This window comes from Phialemonium atrogriseum (assembly GCF_030411735.1).
Source record: "Phialemonium atrogriseum strain 8032-3 unplaced genomic scaffold QBC33scaffold_17, whole genome shotgun sequence".
NCBI lineage: Eukaryota > Fungi > Ascomycota > Sordariomycetes > Cephalothecales > Cephalothecaceae > Phialemonium > Phialemonium atrogriseum.
In genome coordinates this window covers 270,337-287,785 of record NW_026848154.1, presented here as the reverse complement: position 1 = coordinate 287,785, position 17,449 = coordinate 270,337, and the positions used below count along the sequence as shown (strand labels likewise).

The following is a 17,449-nucleotide window of genomic DNA, read 5'->3' as shown; positions in this document are numbered from 1 at the left end:
CATCACACATTACACATCACACCGCCTTCTTCGTTATCCCAGAGCGGTAAAATGAAATGGCTGAGTGGATGAACGAATTGACACATCCTTCAAGCGATGGTGAAGTGAGTGATAAGAAACGTACGCAAAACCTCCAGAGAGTTATGTCCTAAATGTGCCCGAAGCTCTTGGCCTTTTATATCAGCATATAGAGACGTTGTCAACAACTAGGGCTACCAGTCTACCTACAACTACAACATACAAATTGGTGGTGGCATGATTAAACATCAACACTTTACCTGAAGCCCCTCATTTGGCAAGGATCCCACCCGGACGCAGCCGCCGTCCGTTGGTTGTCTCGCACATTAACGGCCACAGGCAGAAGCGCATTCCCTCATTCCAGGAAAGGGACAACACCGAAACCTCCTCACCTCCAACCCGCGAACGACCAAATTGCCAGGAGCCGAGTTCCCATCGCAGCCCACGCGCGGCACAAACCCTAAAAATGCGGAGCTCGATCCGACGCGTCGCCCGCGTCGCCGGCATACGACCCTTACACACCACCCGCCGCCAATTCTCTCTAATACCATTAGCCCATCCGCAAACCCGCCTCAACCACACCAGCAACCCGCCCGACTTCCCCTCCGCCTCCCCAGACTCAGCCACCAAAACAATGATAAATCAAATCCCCCGCCCACAGGACCCTCTACGGCAGACAGCCCCGGGCCACCCTCCACCCCGGCCGCGACCTGGTCACCCCGCAGCGCTGGCTCCGGTCGGGCGACTTCGGCGCCGGGCCCGGGCAGCAGCAGCAGCAGGAGGGCATCGAGGTCGTCACGGGCCAGCGGTGGGCGCGCGTGGACCTGGAGAAGATCCTGCGCAGCGACGGCGACGGTCACGGTGTCGTGGAGCGGGACGACAGGGGCTGTTCGCGGACTCACGCGACACCGACAGACCCGGCCGCGGGCCTGGAGCGTCTGCGGGAGCGCCTGGCTGCCGACGCCGAGACGGAGGTTCTGGAGCTTGTGGGGGAGACGCCGACGGAGGCGGCGTGGGGGGTTCTGGGGTCGCGGGTGCGGGGCGTGCGGTGGCTGCTCGTCGAGGCCGGGTTCGAGGAGGACTGGGTCGACGCGGGGTTCCCGCTGGGGTGGCCGCTCGAGCTGCTGGTCGTGTCGTCGGCGGGCGGGGACCTCGTGGGCACGCCGGCTGTGCTGGAGGGGAGGGTGCCGCACCTCGTGCTTGTGCGGACGTGTAATCTGCGGTTCGAGGGACCGGGGAACGAGGTGCTTGATCGTAGCGAGGAGCTGGGCTGCGAGGAGGAGGAGAGCTTCAACAAGGCGAGGGAGGAGGGCAAGTCCGGCATCAAGTGCATTTTCAGGCCGGGAAGGGCCGCTAAGTGGCTATGTAACAAGTACCTGGGCGAGAGGGAGTGGCCAACGCCGGCACCGGAGGACTGTCCGCCCTCGCGGCTGAAGATGCTGGAGATCCTGGAAAACGACGCCATCGACACCTTCCAGCGCCTCGCCATGGCCCACAGCCACCTCGCCATGGGCCTCGAGCGGCTGTACCTCCGATCGACGACCGAGAACGACTTCGTGCTCACGCCCGAGAGCATCTTCCCCCAGCTCTTCCCGGCGATGCACAACCTCAAACACCTGCAGCTGATCCTGGACTACCCTTTCGATGACGGCACGATCCTGCCGACCCTGCACCGGTCCCTGCCGCCCAACCTGGAAGCCCTCGAGTTCCGCGGCCCGGTGTCCCTGGCCGCGGACGCGCGGTTCGACGACTGGATCGCCGCATTCGGAGACCCGGAGTTTCTGCCCGCCCTGAAGAGGCTCAGCTTCGCCCTCGACCTGGGCAAGGAGCCGAGCGAGGAGGACGCCGCGTCGGGGGCGTCCCGGGTGGTGGAAAAGCTGCTGGCGGGGGCGGCCGCCAGGGGTGTCGTCGTGGATGAGTTTCGCGACCCGTGGCACGGCGTCTTTTGATTTCGATTAATGACTGACGACAACATAAGAGAGAGTTAGATGTCGCCATGTAAGAGCAGTGGCGTCTTGCGGCGTTTTTGGGTGCAATTTGCGCAACAGGAACTCCCCTCAGTAAGAAATTGCCTCCGCAAGGAACTCCCCTCCACAGAACTCCCCTCAGCAAATGTACAAATTAGAAACAATTAGAACCCCAGCCCAGAGCGGTCGGGGTTTCGCAACAATAAACTCCCCTAGCAAGTGTATGGATTGGGACCATTAGAATCCCATGCCATTCTGACCCTCCGTCGGTCCTATGGAGACCAGCAGACCATGCCAGCTGCCCAATGCTTTTGTGAACCCGATGTAACTTTAGAACTCGATTTCAATTTTGTGAGCGGGGTTCTAAGCTGCGTTTCGTGGGAAGGGGCTTGCTTTGAGAGGTATCCCGGCCCACGTTTGTTCGTCCGCCTGGCCCTAGTCGCTAAAGACAAATGACATCGACGACTCCGACGACCCCGTGTTGCCATCGGCAGACAGAGATTCCGTCGACTCGGAGCCCGGAGGCGATGCATGATTGAGGCCAACCAGATATGTCCTAGGAAATTCCAGCAGCTTCTTCATGTGCGGGACGCCGCCGTGAAACCTCTCCAGGTAGCGGCAGATGGCTTCGCACTCCATCTGGAGGCGTCGCCCCGACCACCACGGCGACCGACCGCGGAGCTTCGCGATGTAGTACGCCAGGAGTAGGACGGCGCGGTGGTCTTTGGCCTCGATTAGGGCGAGAAAGTCGGGCGGCATCAAGATCACGAAGCCCATGAAGTGTAGGAGAGTCTTCTGCGAAAGTTCAATGGGCATCAGGCGACCCAGCATAGCCGCGGGGCGGTAAAGCGGGTTGGTCTCGGGGCTAGAGCCTGGTCCAAGACCACAGAGCTCGAGGAGCTCGGCTGGAAGAGCCTTGAATGACTCTTGGTCGCTGACCTCAGCCATCATATTGTCGTAATGCTCCAATGCCATAGGCCGCAATATGCTGTCGGGACGGAGAGGGTCGGCAATCTCCCAAACCACCTTCTTGCCCTCGCCCAGCTTGAGCCAGTCAAGATCTGCGACCGACGGTGGTCGGAGCGGCCAGCATTCTTCCGGGCTGTCTCCTTGTACTTGGCCCAGAGTCGTGCAGCCTAGGATGGCTGACGCCATCCATATAGCATCTCGGTCTGACGAGGTCAAGGGGCCTGACAGCTTGCGGTTGAACTGCGAAGTGGCTTCGGTCCAGTGATAAAGCTCCAGGACACTTTGCTTTGTGCTCCACGAGTCTGCTCTGTCATGCATCATGGTGAGAGTCAAGGCTGCGTGCAGGAGGAAAGGGTGCTAGTGCGGCGATCAGCAGGAGTCTGTAGACATGACGCAGAGAAGGTGGCGACGCACCTGGAAGGCTAGTTTAGTTCCCTCTCTCTGAAGGACGAGGCTTGTCTTCTCAGAGCCAAGGGTGAGGACGGTCCGTTCACGGAACCGGTTGAGCAAGGCGAGATCACGGTTATTTAGCTGGAACGCCCTCCCGCCAGGTGACTGTCGCCTGATGGAGTCGTTCAGGGTTCCTAAAACGGCACGGTTCACAGAAACGGTTGTTTGCGGGGCTCCGAGGACAAAGGCGACTTCCTCAAAAGGTTGCAGCGCGGAAGAGATCCGATCGTAGGTGCACGAAACTCCGAAAGTCTGGCACTTTTTGCAGCAAGGTCTGGATTCATCACACTATGGAGGGCGTTTAGGATGACGTGTCTCGCAAACAACTCGGCTAAGGAGCTTCACCTTCACTCTTCGAAGTTTGCAGTTGCCGCAGCCGCCACGGGATTTCGTGTGGGCCCGGCGCTTTCGTGCCGAGTCGTTGTTGGCGACCTGGAGCGGGTTACGGGCCGACATGGTGACGCGCTATGACACGCGATCAAGGCGCACTAAGCCGGCTTGGTGGCGGAGGATCTGATCAGTCGATTACCAATGGATAGTGCAATGCATGCAAGGCGCTTGCAGGCTCGGCGTATGCTTATCACCGGCGGGCTGGAGTTAGCGACGCACCGAAGATGGTAAGAGCACAAATGTATTGCGAGAGACGGGAGGGAGCGTCGTCGTCGAAAGGACAGGAGTTGAGCTGAGGCTCGACATGATGCATTCCAACAGCTCCTTGACGTCCGATTGGACGGATTTCTCCGACGATCGACTGCGCTAGCCGGTTATCGTATTGTTAGAACTACGCTAACTACTTTCAGTTGTCGCGCGCACCAACGACCCCACTGCATGATGGCCCATCATCCTCCATCCTCATCAACCTGTCCGGCTTGCAAGTCGGCGATTACGGATATAGGATATTCAGCGAAACTAAATCCTTCATTCACAACGATGATGAAGAAATATAATGGGAGTTCGACAATCGCCGGTAGGAGAGAAGAGGGAAGAACAGAATCAGTACTATAAGACATCCAGAAGCGCAATCGATTCAGGCGTGGATAGCCTCGCAACCACCATCAAGTAGCAGTCTTCTTCTATTCGGCACTAGTATCATCCATCAACAATGGATTCTTCGTCCCTTCCACCCACCATGAAGGCCCTCGTGTGCCCTGAGGCAGGCCAACCCTTGGCTCTCCAAGTCGTCCCAACCCCGACCGCCGTCCACGGCAGCGTCATCGTCAAGATCATCGGGGCCTACTTCGACGATACGATACCCTTCATCCTCTCAGGCAAAGGCCCCTTCAGCTTCCCCAAAAACCTGATCCCTGGCAGCCGAGCCATCGCCCGCGTAGCAGCCCTAGGCCCGGACACGACAAGCCTCGAGGTGGGCCAGCTGGTGATGCTAGAGCCCTTCCTACGGGCGCGGGACAACCCGCGAGTGGAGATCCTATGGGGCATCTTCGACGGCCCCACCCCAGCCAGCAAGAAGTGGGCGGCCGACAACTGGTCCGCGGCCGGGTACGCCGAGTACTGCCGCGCGCCCCTGGAGAACTGCCACGCGCTCGACGAGCGCCGCCTGTGCGGCAGCGCTGCCGACGGCGGCCTGGCCTACTCGCCCGAAGACCTGCTGCACCTGCCCACCCAGCTGATCGCCTACAGTGGCCTTCGATCCGTCAACGTCCAGGCCGGCGAGACCGTCCTCGTCGCCCCCGCCACCGGCTCCTACAGCGGCGCCGCCGTCCAGGTCGCCGTCGCCATGGGCGCCAACGTCGTGGCCATGGGCCGCAACGTCGCCGAGCTCAAGCGCCTCCAGGACCTGTTTCCCGGCCGAGTCAGCATCGTGCAGAACACTGGCGACGTCGAGGCCGACGCTGCGGCGCTGCGGCGGGCAGGAGGGGAGATCGACGTCTACCTCGACATCTCGCCAGCCTCAGCCAATGATTCGACACACGTCCGCAGCTGCTTCATGGCCGTGCGGCAGTACGGGCGGGTGTGCCTGATGGGCATTATCAGCCGCGATCTGGCCATGCCGTACCAGCTGGCCGTGTGGAACAACCTGACCATCAAGGGGCAGTACATGTACGAGAGGGAGTACGTTCAAGGGCTGATCAAGCTTGCCGAGAGCGGGGCTCTCAAGCTGGGCAGGGAAGGGGGGGTCGAGATCGTGGGCAAGTTCAAGCTTGAGGAGCTGGACAAGGCCATTGCGGCGTCGAGGGCGACTTCTGGGTTCGGAAAACTAACCATTCTGGCCCCATGAGTCTAAGGCTCAAGATTAATGAGTGTCCTTAGCGAGAGCTTGCACATTATCCATCTAATAGCTACACTATGACCATCCGCAGAGCAATATCGCAAGTGATAAACTTCCGATTCAGACCACTTCTACGACCCAGCTAGGTACTGTATAACCCATAGAGTGATGAGCCGTACTTTCCTACTATCAGATTACAAGAGCAACTGCTATTCTTTTCCAGGCAAGAAAGAGACTATACAAGGTGGTCGATCGAATACAGGCAGGAATATTTGGTCAGAGGGGTTGCTATGGGATAAGTGAAAAGAAGAACCAGAAAGAAAAAATGTTTAAAAAAAAGCGTCGTAGGGTGGTGTAAGGAGCCTGCCTTCAGAACGGACTCAGAGGTGGCTGTCGTAGGCGCGACGGTCAGCATCGCATCTGACCATTACACTACCCTTTATTGTACCAGGCCACTTAATTTCTTTATCAACCCAAGGTCTGGTCCAGCCGACGAGGAGCATGTCAACAAACCTGGAAGTGGATCACCTCTCCTGGGGTCAGAAGCTCGACCACTTACCAATTTGGGCCATTAGCAATGGAGACCTACAGTAACCATTGCTTCGCTCTGAATCACCGAGACGCGGTCCCCTCAGACCGGAACCCTCACACAACCTCCCCAACTACAACCTCAGGGCAGCCCTTTTTTGCCCTTTCTCCCCCCCATAACTATTCGCCCGCCGCAAACCATGTCTGCAGCCTACCATCACTATCAGCCACCCAGAACAGTCAGGAGAAGAAGGGTGGGGAACAGAATACTCACCTACTCCGCAATAGCATACGCCGTCGAGCTCTTGTACGTAGCAGGCACAAGCACCACGACCGAGCAACCCGCCACACTCAGCCCCCGCACCCCATGCACCGTCAGGTCCGGCCCGAACACGCCTCCCATCCACAAGCCCGATCCGCGCCGCCCCGCTCGAATGCCCCTTACTCGGCCACACATTGGCGGTGATCCACTCCGCATCATCCTCCGCACTGCCCCCGCTGGGCCGGGATCCGTCTCGACGGGTCCAAACTTCCCCTCTAGAGCCTCGAAAGCCATGAACCCCCGGAGCCACGCCATCGCCGAAGCGCTGGGGCGCGTACTGCCGCGCTAGGACCTTGAGCTACTCGGCGTAGCCGGCTGGGAGGGTTGGGTAGGTGTCGGCGGGGAGGGGCTTGGAGTTTGGCCACGATGGCGTCGGACTGGTTTGTCACCACCGAGAGGGGGAGGAAGGCCGATGTGTTGACACGCATGCTTAGCGGGCCGGTCTTGTTTGCGTGCCATAGGGCTGCGGCCTTTGCGGCGAATGTGGCGTGGCGGGAGGACGGCACCATCCCCATTGGCTTTGAGGTAGGTCCAACCTACATATGCAGTGTTCCCTGCGCTTAAAGCAGGTGGGGGGGTAGGGGGGCTACTTACCTGGTAGGTATACATAGTGGCAGCCACAGCCGGTAAGGAGCAGACGGCAGAATGCGGGCTGCATGCGAGTCAAATGCTGCTCCCGCTTCCGAGTGGGATGATCGGCGTGCTGTTGGTGGCCGGATATGCAAGGGCTCCCGCGGTGGTGTGCTGCATGCTGAATCGGGAACAATAGACAACGAGGTGCGAGACCGACATCGAGGGACCAGGTTCCTCCGGCATCCAATCCCTATTCCCAGAACCGCCAGAAGGATACCATTTCCCTGACTGGAATAAAATAACGCCTTGATATTCAGATACCCTATCTTTGGGTTGGCAGAACGCCTGTCAAGACGGCTGATATGCCAAAATTCTAAAGTACACCCTCTCGCATCAGATAGGTCCAAGTAAATCTACCCAGCCTGTCCAGCGTACTGAACAAGGCAGTTTTCCCCACAATATATCCCGCAATGCAATGCCCTCAGAGAGAGTCAAACCCCAGACGCCGTGCTCTTGGTGCCACCTTCGGCAACACTCCCAAAACCCATTCCCAGTGGCTCTCGTCAACAGCTAGCCCAAGTCGTATAATACATCCATCTATCATCAAGTCACAAATATCCCCGCAGATCACACCGGGGCCGGCGTCTCTTGCGCTCCACCCCCGTGACCCGCCGCCCTCGGGCGAGAGTACGTCCTGCCGACACCAGCCAGCTCCTCCTGTATCAGGTGGTACTCGTCGAACGGCGCGATGGCCCAGGGGGCCCTGCCAGATATCTCAGCGACCTCGAAGGGAGATCCCCGTCCTCGGCAGGCGGGGTGATCGCCCTCGCCGTCTTCCCCATCCAACAGGGCCATGGACCGGCTGCTCCGGTCCGTGAAGCTGGAGCAGCAACACGTGCTCGGGGCCGTCGACGACCCCGCGGCCGCTTCCTTGCAGTCGCAATTCGGTACGCGCTCGGAGGCGAAGCTGTCCGCCCGCCAGTTGCGGCTGCGATCTCGATCCCGATTCCGCCAGGCGACGTGTGACGGCTCGGAGCCAATGGTGGGCGGGCGCTGGTACGAGCCGGGGCCAGCGGCAGCGGCTCCGGTGGGGTCGTCGTTTGCCGGGTCGGAGGGGCCGAAGATGCGGGACCAGAGCTTGGCGGCGAGGGGGCGGAGGGTGGTGAGGCAGGCGCAGGCGACGGCGGCGCACGGCTCGATGCAGGTCAGGTTGGCGATGGAGGCGGCGTTGAAGCTCATGTCTGGGTCGGGGAAGCTGACGCTTTGGAGGATTTTGTAGAGTCGGTATGCGGAGATGAGGACGACGCTGCGGAGGGTGGGGTTGTTAGTTCCTGCAGCTTGGCTTCTACCGGGAAGGGGGCGTGGGGTGGGGGAGGAGGTCGGGGGAGACACACAATAAGCCCAGCATGAAGACCCCACAGAGAGCAATCCTCTGCCGCCGCGGGATCGTCATCGACACGACGACGGGGACGGGCAGCAGGAAGATGAGGATGTCGGTCGACATGTGTAGGCCCGAGGCGGCTAAGTAGACGGAGCCCGGGTGGGTGTACACAACTGGCTTGGACAGGTCCCAGAAGCTGTCCAGAGGTATGCGGCTGGTGAAGTAGGCGCAGATAATGAAGAGCTGGCTGACGAGAACGATACCAAAGAGGATCTTGGTCATTCGCTGGGCGTACTCGAACGTGAGGATGCGGAGGTAAAGACATAGGATGGAGAGCTTGGTGAAGCCCAGGCTGAAGTTGTAGAAGGTTGTGGCGAAGTAGGTCCACTGGGTTGCCGCAGGCTGTGTCAGCAGGTTCTGCGTGGACGCGTGCGAACATCCCGGGTGTCGGATCTTACCTTCATGTAAGTCTGCATGTTGTGCTCCATGTAGATGGTGTGCTTGCCCAGGCCGGCACTCACGACTATAGATTCCGTATCAGTCACCCACCCACGAAGACGCATCACACCAGGATTACCTACCGACACCAATGCAGGCGCAAGTCCCGATTCCGCACAACTGGTCACGGTCAGCTTTACTCCGTCTCAGCTTTCCCCGGCCATCGCTGGGGAACGCACCAGAGCGAGCAGTATCAACCAGTCCTCCCACCCAACGAGTCGAACGAGGGATGCGCGAGTGTAGAACCGCAGCGCGACGAAGATGCTTGATATGACGGCGCAAAGGATTGCGCAGGCGGTGACGGACGGGCCATTGTCCTCGTTGGGGTCTGGCAGGGCCGTTGCCGTTGCCGTTGCCGTTGCGGTGTACTTGACAAGATTGAGATCCGAGGGGGACATAATTCAATTTCTCGCAACGGGCTCTCCTCTCCGCCCGTTGTGGTTGGTGAATGATCCACTCCAATCTCTCCTGTCTCCTCGATCCCGAGTTCGACTTCTGCGCCGAATGTCGTTCAAATCGATCGCCCCGCCATTTGGTTTGCCGTCGACAGTCGCTGCAAGGGCGGCGAGCTTGTGAGGTGTTAAACTTGGGGTGTTGATCGGGAATGGTGGGGAGGAAGGGTGGGCCATTGGGGATTGAATGCCGGGTCAGGGGAAACATGGACAAGCGTTTGGCGGGGGTCCTTTTCCGCCATGCTGGGCCCATTGCTATTGGCCGTGGGCGCCAGATTGGCAGATTGACGACTTGGATTGGTCCCACGTTGAAGGCGTCAAAGCGCGAATATTGTGTACGTAATCCTAGGTAATCCACACTAGCCTATATTCGGAATGCTAGGCCGCGACCGGTGAGAACTTCGGCAGTTTCATTTGGGAACCAAGTCACTACGATACATACTAGACACGCAAACTTCACGTCCCACTCGACGAACCCGAACCCAGGTCAACTCCTTTTGTTTTGTTTTGTTTATTTTCCCCCAATTGCATCTGTTCGACCAGCTGTGAGCATCTGAGAATCGCGTCGCGGTGATTATCGTAGATACCTTTTTAACCTGGCAGCCATCTCGGCATCGAGCGAGACATTCCGACCTCCATTTACCGGGCCGTATAACCACCGTCGATGACAATATTCGTGCCGGTAGTGTAGGTGCTAGCATCGCTGACGAGGTAGACATATGCGCCTTTGAGCTCCTTGGCCTGCCCGTTCCGGCCCATCGGGATCATGCTGTTCCACAGATCCTGCGTCTTCTGGTCGATGAAGTCGGACAGGCCCGTGTCGATGTAGCCTGGGGAGATGGAATTGACGCGGGCATAGTCGCGCCACTCATTCGCGAGCGAGCGGGCCATGTGGATGCAGCCGGCCTTGGCGACGTTGTACGACGTCTGCTCCTGCGGGAAGTTGGCGACGAGACCCGACATGGACGCCGTGATGACGAAGGAGCCGTGGCCCTGCTTCCTGAAGTGCTGGCCCACCGCCTTGGCACAGTACGCCGTGCCGTTGAGGTCTGTCTGGATGACATGGTCCCACTCCTCCGCTGTGCCGTCAACGACGCCGTTGTTGGCGGTTGCGCCGGCACTATTTGGGGGGGGGGCGTTCACGTCAGCATTGGGCAAACTCGTCTTCGTTTTTCACTCCATCGCAGCACCAAACCACTTACTTTGCGATGAAGGCGTCAATCTTGCCAAAGTCGTTGATGACTTGGTTGACCACCTTTTCAACATCTGCGTAGTCGCCGATATTGCACTTGTACGCCTTCGCCTGGATGCCGTACTGCTTCTTCAGTTCCTCGGCGTTCCTCTCGCCGCCCTCCTTGCGGGAAGAGTAAGTGAGGGCGATATCTGCACCCATCTCGGCGCACCCCCGAGCTGCCTCGATGCCCATGCCCCGAGGGCCGGAAGCGCCGGTGACGACGACGACCTTGCCCTTGAGGCTGAAGAGGTCCTTGAGGCTGTCGGATTTGGGGACTGGAATCGGCATGATTGCGGCTGTTCTGATGGTTTGATATCTAAATAGATGACGGGAAAAGCTGTCTGGGAAGTCTGCGAAGAGGTGGTAATGCGTGGGAATTCAAATGTTAAGATGGTTCAACGGGAGAGGAGGGGGTTGATGACGTTACGTCATTATGGATCTGATCGCACAGCACCTTGAGATCGTCCCCACCAGGAGTGAAACACCTCACATGCTTTCAGGTCTGATAGGCTTTATGGTACGGCACAACTTGAAGATACAGATACAATCGTATGATGTGTCCCTTGGGACTCAATTCATCTAAATCTAGGCTTGGCTTCGACTGCCAAAACAGTTGCACCCGAGTTTGAAGAAGCTGTTGTTGGATGGGTTTTTGGTTTGGGTTTTTGGTTTTGTTGCCTCTGCAAACGACCAGGCACCCATGACCCCACCAAACCGCTTCCGGCGGGTACGATCGTCATGCTGGCGAGGGGTCAAGAGCGGGGTGGCCGCAACCAATCCTGATAAGACATAATTACCCACTTGCGTGAGTTCCATTGAAGCTTATATAGTAGGCGTTATTATGACTGGCTGTACGTCTCGTGAAATGCAAGTAACTCAAAACTATCACACTCGCCAAGTCGGATCCAAATCCATGTAAGCTTCCTGGCTTCGCCTGCAAAATGTGGTCTAGTCCAATTGACTGGACTAGCTTTGCCTGTGATATCATGGCGGCTTCAGGTGGAGTTTCCACCTCTGCACTCGTCTTATGTCGGCTTTGGATACCTCGGCCCTTCTTCTCTGCCATGATAGGCAGTTCTGAGTCTTATTTGATCAGAATCGGTCTATATCGTCGAATTGGCATCACTCTTTCAGAGTCGAGCCTGGAATGAGGTTGTTGGACAGGAGGCACATGAGCGGCGGCGCCCTCCCTCTCTTCTAGAGAAATTCACTTTCGCCTAGGAAGCATTACGCAAAACACTAAAATTAACGAAGGTTAACCTAGAGATATCAATGAGATGAATTCCGCGCTTGTGGGATGAAAAACGGGGGAATCGGTCCTGATCCACGTCTAACAACAAGGAATACCCTTTCAACCCAGCGTACTACAATTCCTCACTCGGGAGCCTTGTTATTCCCGGGCTTCCTGCCGTAGCAAACAATGCTGTCGAGGGTCAGCGCTGTTTCTCAAATAAAACCTAGAACAACTTTTCACTCACATGGGCCAATAAGCATGAATCTTGACATCCCGGATCTCCCTCCTCGCCCCCTCGCAGAACGCCAGGGTCTCCTCCCTGCTGATGCCCAGCCCCCTTGTGAACAGGGCGAGAGTCAGACCCTCGAGGCCTGGGTCGATGTTGGCAAAGTTCCAGCGGCCCATCTCCTTGAACTTCTTGTCGCGCGGCCACATGTTGCTGGGCCACTTGAAGCGCTTGATGACGACGTCGACGAAGCCCGCCGCCTCGAACATGCCCTTGTACGTCGGCGAGAGGTCGATGCGCCGCCCCAGCTTCTCGGCCGCCTCGGTCGTCATGTGTGACATGCGCGCGAGGAACGAGTCCTCGGCCAGCGTGCCGTCGTCGCTTGTCACGGGCAGCGCGATGTCTTCCATCTCGAGGTAGCCGCCTGGCTCGAGGTTGCTATAAATTGGACTGTAAGATGGTGGCTGGTACTACAAATTGTCGAGGTGGGCAAATCACTCACTCGTAGGCCTTCTGGATGAATGCCTGCGTATCTGAAAAGCTGCCGGCCAACGTCCGGGAGAAGATGAAGTCGAAAGGTTCATTCCATGTCCACTCTTTCTCAATGTCGTCGATCTCAAAAGAGCAGTTCGGGGGAAGACTGTATACGCAAAGGGATGAGACAGGGGAAATAGTAGCTGTCAGGGGCGACAGAGACCTACAAGGATGACTGGACTGGGCTTAGATCAATGCCGATGACCTGCAGAGGGTAGGCGGGGTTAGGTCAACCAAGATAAATAAATAGCCTTCTTGAGGCTGGGCTAGATATATGCTCACCTTCGCCTCCGGATGGTTGTCCGCTTTGCACTGGTTAGTTGTACTGCCCACGAGAATAGAAATCATGGAGTGCTCACCGTAATCAATGGCCCAGATGCCAGTCCCCGTGCCAACGTCTAGGACCCTCTTCGCCCCATCATTCTTGGGACTCAAGCACAATCTATCGTCGAGTGTAAGGCGAAACAGGGAGTGCTGTATGTCTACTAGGTTGTCAGAGAAACCAGCTTTGATACGGGGTATCGTTCAGTGACAGGGTACACTCACCTAAACGATCAAGCTCACTCTGTCGAGAAGAAACGATTATTAGCTATCGGACTTCTCCGCAGTTTCCAGCCCAGTGGTCAGATAAATTTGCACGAACGTCGTCATTTGGAAACAAATATTCTATCCAAACACCGAGGTTAGCGTTGATCCCGCCAGACTGTGCCTGAGATCCTTACTTCCAGCGCTGAGTGCATGGTACGTCCTCCCATTTTCTTCATGGTACGCTTGGACCGATGACCGCAGCGAGGTTAGAGATGTCGCGAGAGACTACGCCGGCGGCAGAGTGTCAACATTTTTTCCAGTGATCGGCGGGAGTTTACGATTCCCGTACGTACCAACTGGAGAGTCGAGTCGACATCGCCGAAATCATCCGCGGCCTGAGTGTAGCACAACGGCTTGTCAGCCCTAGACTCCAAGAGATTTATATATTGAAGATATATCCCACAATTTGGGTGACGTCAGAAGTAACTTCCGCCATATTTTAGAGAGACGTTTATGTACGATCAGCACGGAGAGCGAAAACGAAGGGTATTGGGAGAACGGGGGGAAGGACGGGGGAATGACGGGGGCAGATGCTCTCCATGTTATGGGATGCCGATGACCTGATTCCTCCGCGTTTTCTTACCATACTTTCGACCCTAAGGGCCAACCAGGAAGCCGGAATGGCGCTGTTGGGGCGCCACACTGTTGCAGAAATGCATCCCACGGCGGTGCGTCTTACTAGTGCGGGTTAGCCCGCGTGGGACTGCGACCGCGGCCCTTCCGGAGACGCTGCCGGGGACGCAGCTACTGTTACATCGTGGAACAGATTCGTCTAATTATATTGAATTTGAACACACCATCTCGGTCTGCCCGGTTCGAGTTGCCTACATGCGTATATCTGACCGTTTAAATACTCGGTATTCTGCTTTGACGACTCTGGCATATAATTATCTGATTGTTTGACTACACCTTTCTCAAACCCCTTAAAAATACAATGCCGTCCGCCAACTCGCATCACCGTAGGGCTTCGCACTGAGGTGCCAGACAGTTGTCCACAAGGCACAATGCCAGATTTGGTTGTAATTAAATCTCAATCGAAGCAAACCTAGCCATCTATGGAATACTCCTGTCTCATACCAATACCTACACTAATTCCCATGGTAAAAGTGACTTCACGTAATCATATCAACCGTCCATCCTCTGAGACACAACCCGAAGCATGAACCAGTCCCCAACATATCCTCCTCAAGCCACGCAACTACCACCACACGCGGGGCGCCTCGAGGAAGTAATTCATAACATCAACAGCAAAGTCCCCATGCTTCCTCATCACCCCCGCCATCCTCTCCCTCGTCCCCCTCCTCCCCAGGCCGTTCCCAACAAGCCGGCACACGACCCCCCGCAGCGCGACGTCGCCCGGCGCCGTCGTGGCGTACAGCTCGTCCACGAGGGCCGGGAAGTCGGCCCGCGACTCCCAGCACCGCTCGGCCGTCCGGTACAGGCGCTCCCGCGCCAACAGCCGCAGCGCCGGCACGTCGTACCGGTCCGCCATCACGTACAGTCGCAGCGCCAGGAACAGGCCGCGCGGGCGCCGGGACTCCTCCACCGGGGAGTTCGCGTCTGCCTTGCTGGCCCCCTCCTGCTTCTGCTGTCGCCGTATCCGTATCGCCGTCTTGACCCGGGACTCCTTGGTGGTGGTCGTAGCGGCCGTTTGCTGGCCCGCGTCGGGCACCCCGCTGTTGCCGTCGTCGTCGTCGTCGGCGTAGCTTTCCTCCTCGTACTCGTAGTACTCCTCCGGCGGCTCGTCCTCATCGTCTGAGGGGTCCGGGCTCGGGAAGTCCGGGTCCTCCACCTCATCGTCGTGATTGGTGTCATATTTGGAATGCTCCACCCCCATCCCAGCCGCCTCAGCCCAGATGACGTGCTCCTCCGTGGCGGGGTCCCCCATCGGCTGAACGGCCCCCTCGTCGAGAGGATCGACCGAGTGGGAAGCTGGCCGTTCAGCACCGGCCCCTGGTCCGACGGTCACGCCCGGGGCCTGGGCTAGTTCCTCGGCGACTTCTTCGCTGGTCATCGTGGCGGGGATGGACGGGTCCCCCGTGTTCGGGTATTCCCCGTCCTTGTAGTCCCCCGTGTACAGGAACTGCAGGAAACGCTCCACAACCTCGGGATCGTCGTCTGGCAGGTCTATGACGCCGGAAACGGACTCCTAGGTAAGGGATGTGAGTGAGTCAGCTTCCCCGCTGCGCAGGCGAAGCTGTGCAATCTGCCCTCTCTGAGCAATTTAAGGTTGTGGGATGGTGGCGCTCTCACATTGAACCCGCTCGAGAAGGCCCTGTCAAAGAAGGACGACTGGCTGCAGACGACGGCGCGATGGGCCTTGAAGGTCTGGCCTTGGCAGGTGATGGTCATGTCGGAGAACTTTTCGCTCGAGCGGAGCTTGGAGAGGGAGGAATAGAGACTGCATGTGCGCAGGTCCTCGATGACGCCGCGCTCGTCATCCGGAGGTTGAGCGCTGGTTGGGGAGGGGTTCCCGCGGGCGATAGGGGTAATCGTCAAGACGATGTTCCCAAGATTCACAGTGGTGGGATTCGCCATTTTGCGTATGGTTGGGGGAAGGTGCCCGACTGCTAGAACAACTGGCCAGATCCCCCAATTCATAGAAGGAAGGAAGCAGAGCAGGGGGACAAAGGGATGGGGATTTGGAAAATGGAAAGCAAACCAACAGCTCAGGTGCGTTGGGTGTTGGGTGTTGGGTGCTTACAGTAGGAACCGCCACAGCCCTGGAATGCACACTGTGCCTCCTGTTTGCGTACCTGAGGTGTTCCCTCACTTTCGAGTGTCGTCTTCAAATGGGTGTCCTGCTCTTGGAAAATGCAGTGTTTGAGGGAGGGCGAAACCTCTCCAGCTCCTTTATTTGTATCTCAACGTTTAGGGCAAGGAATCATCGATGAGGACTCTGACACACCGCCATACGGTATTAGTTGCAAGTCGGCTCAGCTGCTGTTTATGATAGAACAGTGTTACGAAGAATGATCTGCTGGGAATGAGCAATTTGAAGCCTTGACAAATAATCAATCAATAGATATCCAGGCTGCTCCTGATCTCACCCAATCTTGAAATCCAGCAACTCCCCATACGTCTTCACCCCCCACTCCTCAAATCCCTCCTTCAACGCCTTCGCAAACACCGGATCATACCTCTCCCCGCTCTCATAATAACCCACCCGCCCCGTCCTCCATGTAAGCCACCCCTCAGCCGCAACCCCCTCCGGCGCCCTCAACACCCCAACCGCAACATCCACAACCCCAGCCCGCTCCTCGCAAGCAAACAACACCGTCGCCCCACACACCCCACAGAACCCCCTGGCGATCCCCTCACTCGACCGAAACGTCCGCAGCGTCCCATCCCCCACCTCCAACCCCTGCGGTCCCCCGATCCCGATCCTCGGCTCCGTCACTGCACCGGGCACAAACATCCACCCCGTAACATGCGCCCCGCCCACGAGCCTGCAATCATCACACAAGTCCAACGTCGCGACCCACCTGTCAGCATGCGTCGGGCTCACAAACTCCCTCGCCGCCTCCACCCCCGGCGCATTCGGCCGCGGAATCGTAAACGACACCCCGCCGCACCGACACTCGGCGCGCAGGCGCTCGTTCCCCTCGGCGTCGGACTCCGCCCGCGGCGGCGGGCCCGACGGGATCTCGTCGCGGTCGGGGTTCCAGACGCGCACGGCCTCCTCGCCGCCCAGGCGCGGCAGCCAGTCGTGCAGGCCGGTGCCGTGGCCGCGCGTGTAGACGTGCGAGCGGATCACGAAGTGCTCCTGGGAGTCGAAGACAGAGGTCGCGACGCGCCACTCCGCCTTGCCCGTGTGCGGGTCCGGTTCGGTGTCCGCGTCGCCGACGTGGCAGCCGCAGGTGCGGCAGAAGTAGCGGGTGCTGAGGGCGGAGGGGGAGTGCAGGTAGCCGGTTAGGGAGGCTGCGAGGGAGGAGGGGGGGATGAAGGTCGGCTCGATGCCTGCGGGGAGGGGCGCGTGGAAGCTGGAGAGGGTGCCGTGGGTTTGGCGGCAGATGGAGCAGTGGCAGAGGTGGACGGGGAGGGGGAGGGCGGAGGAGGGGACTGTGATGGTAAAGTGGGTGGCTTTGCAGTAGCACTGGGCTGTTAGGGTCTTGGTTGCTGTGGGGAGCTCTGGGGGGAGGTCGATAGAGGCCATTGTGTGGAGATTTGAGCTTCGATCGATATGGGAGACGGAGGACTGACGCGGACCAGAGAGAAAGGAGGCAGAGCGAACTTGACGAGGCGGCT

At 58.3% G+C, this 17,449-nt stretch overlaps 9 protein-coding genes across 9 annotated transcripts; 2 read left to right on the top strand and 7 right to left on the bottom strand.

Moving 5' to 3' along the window:
- Nucleotides 1-56: 56 nt before the first annotated feature.
- On the top strand, nt 57-2,194 carry QBC33DRAFT_589756 (uncharacterized protein; the record flags this gene model as incomplete). Its single annotated transcript, XM_060431589.1, has 2 exons — nt 57-104; nt 699-2,194. The coding sequence occupies 2 exons, from the start codon at nt 57-59 to the stop codon at nt 1,965-1,967; spliced, it is 1,317 nt and encodes a 438-aa protein (XP_060282117.1). The 3' UTR covers nt 1,968-2,194.
- On the bottom strand, nt 2,194-4,036 carry QBC33DRAFT_120111 (uncharacterized protein). Its single transcript, XM_060421977.1, has 4 exons — nt 4,014-4,036; nt 3,750-3,901; nt 3,369-3,692; nt 2,194-3,311 (listed from the first exon to the last, which is right to left on the bottom strand). Exons 2-4 carry the CDS (start codon nt 3,858-3,860, stop codon nt 2,421-2,423), a joined length of 1,326 nt encoding a protein of 441 aa, XP_060282116.1. The 5' UTR covers nt 3,861-3,901; nt 4,014-4,036; the 3' UTR covers nt 2,194-2,420.
- A 35-nt stretch (nt 4,037-4,071) lies between these two features.
- Nucleotides 4,072-5,884, top strand: QBC33DRAFT_120118 (GroES-like protein). The gene has a single exon (XM_060421978.1). It carries the CDS (start codon nt 4,507-4,509, stop codon nt 5,638-5,640), a length of 1,134 nt encoding a protein of 377 aa, XP_060282115.1. The 5' UTR covers nt 4,072-4,506; the 3' UTR covers nt 5,641-5,884.
- Nucleotides 5,885-6,358: 474 nt separating this feature from the next.
- Nucleotides 6,359-6,702, bottom strand: QBC33DRAFT_542841 (uncharacterized protein). The gene has a single exon (XM_060428313.1). The coding sequence runs from the start codon at nt 6,638-6,640 to the stop codon at nt 6,434-6,436; it is 207 nt and encodes a 68-aa protein (XP_060282114.1). The 5' UTR covers nt 6,641-6,702; the 3' UTR covers nt 6,359-6,433.
- Nucleotides 6,703-7,681: 979 nt separating this feature from the next.
- Nucleotides 7,682-9,331, bottom strand: QBC33DRAFT_560337 (uncharacterized protein; the record flags this gene model as incomplete). The annotated part of the gene is made up of 5 exons (XM_060430050.1): nt 7,682-8,360; nt 8,449-8,822; nt 8,894-8,958; nt 9,017-9,053; nt 9,113-9,331. The coding sequence occupies 5 exons, from the start codon at nt 9,329-9,331 to the stop codon at nt 7,682-7,684; spliced, it is 1,374 nt and encodes a 457-aa protein (XP_060282113.1).
- A 500-nt stretch (nt 9,332-9,831) lies between these two features.
- Nucleotides 9,832-11,159, bottom strand: QBC33DRAFT_119988 (short chain dehydrogenase). Its single transcript, XM_060421975.1, has 2 exons — nt 10,588-11,159; nt 9,832-10,505 (listed from the first exon to the last, which is right to left on the bottom strand). Exons 1-2 carry the CDS (start codon nt 10,905-10,907, stop codon nt 10,025-10,027), a joined length of 801 nt encoding a protein of 266 aa, XP_060282112.1. The 5' UTR covers nt 10,908-11,159; the 3' UTR covers nt 9,832-10,024.
- A 507-nt stretch (nt 11,160-11,666) lies between these two features.
- QBC33DRAFT_542828 (S-adenosyl-L-methionine-dependent methyltransferase) lies at nt 11,667-13,803 on the bottom strand. The gene is made up of 11 exons (XM_060428312.1): nt 13,605-13,803; nt 13,495-13,536; nt 13,336-13,426; nt 13,257-13,279; nt 13,160-13,178; nt 12,973-13,095; nt 12,896-12,918; nt 12,781-12,818; nt 12,582-12,719; nt 12,098-12,517; nt 11,667-12,042 (listed from the first exon to the last, which is right to left on the bottom strand). Exons 1-11 carry the CDS (start codon nt 13,635-13,637, stop codon nt 11,994-11,996), a joined length of 999 nt encoding a protein of 332 aa, XP_060282111.1. The 5' UTR covers nt 13,638-13,803; the 3' UTR covers nt 11,667-11,993.
- A 596-nt stretch (nt 13,804-14,399) lies between these two features.
- On the bottom strand, nt 14,400-15,739 carry QBC33DRAFT_560334 (uncharacterized protein; the record flags this gene model as incomplete). Its single annotated transcript, XM_060430049.1, has 2 exons — nt 14,400-15,350; nt 15,455-15,739. The coding sequence occupies 2 exons, from the start codon at nt 15,737-15,739 to the stop codon at nt 14,400-14,402; spliced, it is 1,236 nt and encodes a 411-aa protein (XP_060282110.1).
- Nucleotides 15,740-16,121: 382 nt separating this feature from the next.
- Nucleotides 16,122-17,446, bottom strand: QBC33DRAFT_494444 (Mss4-like protein). The gene has a single exon (XM_060425527.1). The coding sequence runs from the start codon at nt 17,355-17,357 to the stop codon at nt 16,248-16,250; it is 1,110 nt and encodes a 369-aa protein (XP_060282109.1). The 5' UTR covers nt 17,358-17,446; the 3' UTR covers nt 16,122-16,247.
- Between the last annotated feature and the right edge of the window lie 3 nt (nt 17,447-17,449).